General features: G+C 36.9%; 1 protein-coding gene across 7 annotated transcripts; it reads left to right on the top strand.

Moving 5' to 3' along the window:
• On the top strand, window positions 1-4,655 carry LOC136244616 (uncharacterized). 7 transcript variants are annotated; one of them, XM_066036178.1, is made up of 9 exons: window positions 1-278; window positions 1,062-1,199; window positions 1,542-1,595; window positions 1,801-1,884; window positions 2,496-2,534; window positions 2,580-2,690; window positions 2,912-2,980; window positions 3,029-3,316; window positions 3,657-4,655. In XM_066036178.1, exons 1-9 carry the CDS (start codon window positions 263-265, stop codon window positions 4,208-4,210), a joined length of 1,353 nt encoding a protein of 450 aa, XP_065892250.1. In that variant the 5' UTR covers window positions 1-262; the 3' UTR covers window positions 4,211-4,655. The 7 variants fall into 7 exon arrangements, with proteins under 7 accessions (XP_065892250.1, XP_065892246.1, XP_065892251.1 ...); XM_066036177.1 differs by lacking the exon at window positions 1-278 and adding an exon at window positions 354-593; XM_066036174.1 differs by lacking the exon at window positions 1-278 and having other exon boundaries at window positions 352-1,199; window positions 2,915-2,980.
• The last annotated feature ends 205 nt before the right edge of the window (window positions 4,656-4,860 follow it).

The raw sequence follows: 4,860 nt of genomic DNA, 5'->3' as shown, positions 1-4,860 counted from the left end.
AGGTTGCAAAAAAAAGTTAACGTTTCGTATTTGTAATAACGGCTTCATTATGAAGTAATTATGCACGTTTGTACCGTAATTCTGTTTTAATTGTATTTGGTAATTACGCAATAAAGTACGGAAGTTATTACGTACGTCACTGCTACAATTTGTACGTATGTGGGTTAGTATGTACCGGAACGTAATTACACTGTAGTCGGCACTCTGTAGTAGTCGCCTCTTCGGAAGGAACGTAGTGCGCTCTGAAGCGTTTAAAGCCTCCATGACAAAACAGAACAGTGAGTTTATGCTTTTTATTCTCAGTATCAAGTTTGTGTCTGCGTGTTGCTTGCTCAGTATTGTGTTGTGGTGGGAGCCAAACTATGGCTTGCTCACTTGTGTGGCTTAGCTTATTTGTATTTAGCTACGTAGTTGTTGTTTTTTTTGTTGTATTTTGAGCAAAGGCGCGCAGCTAGCTGGCTGCTCCCTCGCGTTGTTTGTCACAGTTGTGAGTTTTTCGCCGGTGCATTCAATCGAAACCCAAGTCACAGTGCCACCTTGGTGAAGACTACAATTCACATTAAGGACTTCTTCTGCTATGGCAATACAGAAGGGTAAGTTTATTCGGTATGGCGTGGTTGCTAATTGTCTTTGGTGGCTGCAGTTTCGCTATATGACTTGCCACTCATGGCTAAACTTATAGCAAAGGCGCAGCTAGCTGACTGCTCCCTCGTGGCTTGTCAATTCACACTAAGAACTTCTGGTATGCCAGGGTAGCTATATAAGTTTATTCAGTATGGCATGACTGTTGCTAATTGTCTTTGATGGGTTTGGTTATAATGGCTTAAGCTTGTTCACTTGTGTGGTCCGATATTTGTGCCAGTTGATCATTGGAAAACTACCAGTAAAGGCACTGTCAGTTTCATATCTGCTGCCCAATGTGGAACTTCGGTGAAGTATGGTCACCTCATGCCTTTGCTGTTTACTACATTCTTGTCATGTCTTTATTGTATTAAATGTATGGTGTGTGCATTCTGAGGCTTAAGCTACTATGATGTTTGGTTATTTGTTTGGACATGTAGCGATGTACTATTTGGTTCACTGGGTAGAAGAAGAAAAGGTCAGTATACATGAAGCTAGCCAAGTGACATTGAACTCGAAAGAAAATGGATTCTGCATTGGGAGAAAGTGTTACAATGCCAGAAAAATAGCTGGAAATGGTATGTTAAAAAATAGCTGCACTGCATTTATACAATTAAGATTATAATATCTGTTTGCAAGGGGTGTCACTCCAGTAAGCACTGTACTATGACCTCAATCATGTAAATGATTTTTGATTTTGGCTGTTGACTTGTTGGAAATTTGTCTGACAATCAGCCTTAGTTGTTCCATTTATTTTTACTGAACTTTTTTTCGTGCACTATACTACTCCACAGCTTTGATTGTCTGGGTAAAACAGCTTGACTGCTGTCATGTAATATCAGCCTTGTTTTTAACTTTATCTCTGACAATAAATTAGTGAGGATAGTTACTGTTGGAGATTGGTTTGTATACAATTCTAGGTACAAAAGCAGCCATGCTGTCCTTGGAAAAAGCCTTCATAGATGGAAAAACTGGTAAGCTTATTATATAGTTGTACCATAAATCCTTTTTTACAGTCCATGCAATAACACAGCCTTACTATAGAACCTAGACGTACGTACCTTTAATACAGTAGGTCTCTAAGAACAGCCCGCTTACAAGGCTACCTTGTTATTGAGACCAAACTTTTTTGGTCCCATAATATATGAGATGTGTAACTCATATTACTTATATTTTTAGTAGAATTTAACTACACCTGTGATGAAAATATTCAACCTTGTGATGCTCTACCACAGATAGAAGTGTTAAAAGGTAATGAGAAAGGTAAGCTTTGTGTTGTTGTGTGTTGTTATGTCATGCCCTACACCACATATCCTAATTAGGCAATGTGTAACTCATGTTTAAGTGTATGGGAAGGTGTACAAGTCTCCACCTTCTTTTTACATGTGAGTCGTGTCTGTAAACTATAAACACCATTCTCTGTAAACAATAAACACCATTCTCTGTAAACATTACAGATTATTTCAAAATAGTGCTGCAGCATTGAGTACTGAGCTCTGGCTACAATTCTTCCCAAATATCAAGCACCATGCTTGATGATGTTTTATAGGTGTTCCTAGTCAATTGTCAGGCTGGCTGTCTCATGACTACTATTGTGTGATATTGTCATGTACTGACTGTTCTGTCATGTCATGTCCAAATATGTGAAATATCTGTACTGTGTGTGGGAAGCAGTACAATTTCGACCTGAAACATTAGAGATGATAGTAAACATACTACTTTCTGTTCATATGGCTTATTGTAGTAAACACATCTGGTTAGCTTGTCATTTGTGTCATCAGTGCCACTCACTATTAAGGCCTCATGTTTCTAGGCTATATGTTGTGGTAGATTCAAATGTTGGCAGTTGAGTCATGTTCACTTTATTATAATAGAATTGATTAAGGGACGAAAAAGAAAACTAGTGACAGATGGTATGTTAAGTCTCAGTATCTTTAATATAAATCCAATAAATATAGGTGGAAAGAAGTTAAGCACAGTCAAGAAGTCAAAAACAACAGCACCAGAAGTGAAGAAGTCAAAGTTAACTGCAAAGAAGTCTACAAAAGATCAAAAGAAGTCCAAGAAGAGTACGTACAGTGTCATTGCATATGGCCATGTTATAGTTGGATAGTCAACACCATTAATGCACTGATTACGCACCTTGGCACATCTGATTTTCTTGCATCACTTTTATGGCAGTATGTAAGAGCAGAAAGTTGGCTAGTTTTTTGTTGTTCAGGTGCATTTTGTTTACATACATTGCATGGACTTCTGAATTAAATTATTATACTGTTTTATTTGTTAATAGCAGGCAGTGCTTCAAAGAAGAGAGGCAGCATCATAGTTGTTGGAAGTGGAAAGGAATCTGAGGAGTCAGGTATTTAATTTAATTAACAAAGTGAAACTTTATTGAAGAACTTTTCAGATCAAGACTCAAGTGAAAATGAAGATGACGCAAATCTATTGCAGAATGTCAGTCAAAAAAAGTTACATGCTGGTACTACATCATCCAATTGTGATGATCATGAGTTCAATTATGATGATTGGGACTATGATTTTACAAGTGATGGCCAGGAATTAACACATGACCAGGACTTCACAAGTGACCAGACACGTGTCCAGGATTTCACACATAACCAGGGTTTCACAAATCATGAGTTTACGCATAAGCAGAATTCTGAAGAACAACAACAGTATAAAGAGGAAATAAAAGGTAAGTTTATTTTGTAAATGTTTCTAAACTACCGTTGGACAATACTTAAAGGAGATTTTTATGTGGGATGTTGGCGTAAAATTAAGGCTTATGGTTTCTATCCTTCGGGCACTGTATTTCAGTGCATTACCCATACCATTATAATAGAACCAAAATCTACAGTGTCTTGTTGATTTCCAAGAAATTTCCATAATATTAATTAGTACTTGTGGCCCTGTAGTCACAAGTTTGCACAATTGTGTAGGGACATATAGAGTTGTGCTATAAACAAAAACGCATTGTAGACTTTTCATAAACATCATATAATTACATTTGTTAATTATTTTGTTATTTAATGTAGACTTGGCTAACAGAGTTGTGAAGATGGATCACCACTTACAGATGCTAGACTCTAAACTGAATTATCTTTTCCACTTATCAGCATCGAGTGGACTCAACGCTGACAACATGACAAGCTGGACAAGCCCACATGTATCACCATTAGTACTATCGAATAGATCGTCACCAGTGTCGAATGATGATACACCATCTGGCAGTTGTAGTGGAGCCATATCAAAGGATAACACTACTGATACACCATCTAGCAGTTGTAGTGGAGCCGCCAGGTCATTTATAGAGCCGCTACTTAACAACAAAGCATCAGCTTTTTTAAAACGGTTAGCTGTACAAAAGGAGGAAAAACCACTGCCACCAATCAATAAAATCCAATTACAACAACCTGAAACTGTAGTTGAAAAGTATCCCAAACTCTTAAATATAACCAAGATTCCAACATTATCAGTTCGCCTAGCAAAAGAAAGCTTTTTCGGCAAAGAGATAATGAAACTGTGCACTGTTCGTGGGACAGGTAGTTTGCATCCATTACCAGTTGCTGAGCTGACACAATTAAAGTAATTTTTGATGAATATATGTGTGCCGAGACTACCCCCAACAAAAATTGAGTTTGAAAGTCTGTGGAAAAGTTGTACTGAATCTATAGGACAGGCTTGCAAGTCACTGATCATGAGTCACTGTCCATCGTATAAAAACTTTTAGCCACTAGCAGTTGATTATCTACGTTATGTACTTATTTGTTCTTTTTACTTCTTATATATAGCCACTTTGATCCAATCAGTAGATTCGTTTGTGTTATAGTGTTACTTGATTTTGTTTGTGTATTACATTTGATTTGAAATCCTGTTTATGTTATGTAATTAAGTTTTTTTGATGGCTTGATTTGTAGTTGTGTATGTAACATGCTTGTGGTGCAGGCACCACAAAGCATTTTGGTTGTAATAATATGCTTTTGTAATGTCTATGTGTAGTGTGATATTATAATACAAAATTAAAAATTATTTGACAAGCATTTAAGGTTAACTTAGCAAGGTGCACGTGTCATAACTAAATAGAAAAGGCTCTGATATTTAGACACATATTAGTCAATGTATGGACATCTTTGACAGTTTGAGACCAACCCAAAGGCATTGTCTCCTGATTTCAAGGATCTAAATGTGTAATGCAATATGATCACTAACAATTATATTTGTTACCAACGGCAAACTAAT

The sequence above is a fragment of the Dysidea avara genome, chromosome 14 (genome assembly GCF_963678975.1).
Source record: "Dysidea avara chromosome 14, odDysAvar1.4, whole genome shotgun sequence".
NCBI lineage: Eukaryota > Metazoa > Porifera > Demospongiae > Dictyoceratida > Dysideidae > Dysidea > Dysidea avara.
This window is presented reverse-complemented; position numbering and strand designations above follow the sequence as displayed.

Coding starts and splice junctions, on each gene's coding strand:
- LOC136244616 (XM_066036173.1), top strand. CDS start 1,031: ATGATGTTTGGTTATTTGTTTGGACATGTAGCGATGTACTATTTGGTT. Junction 1,596..1,800: donor CTTCATAGATGGAAAAACTG/GTAAGCTTATTA, acceptor TTATATTTTTAG/TAGAATTTAACTACACCTGT. Junction 2,981..3,028: donor AAAGGAATCTGAGGAGTCAG/GTATTTAATTTA, acceptor AGAACTTTTCAG/ATCAAGACTCAAGTGAAAAT.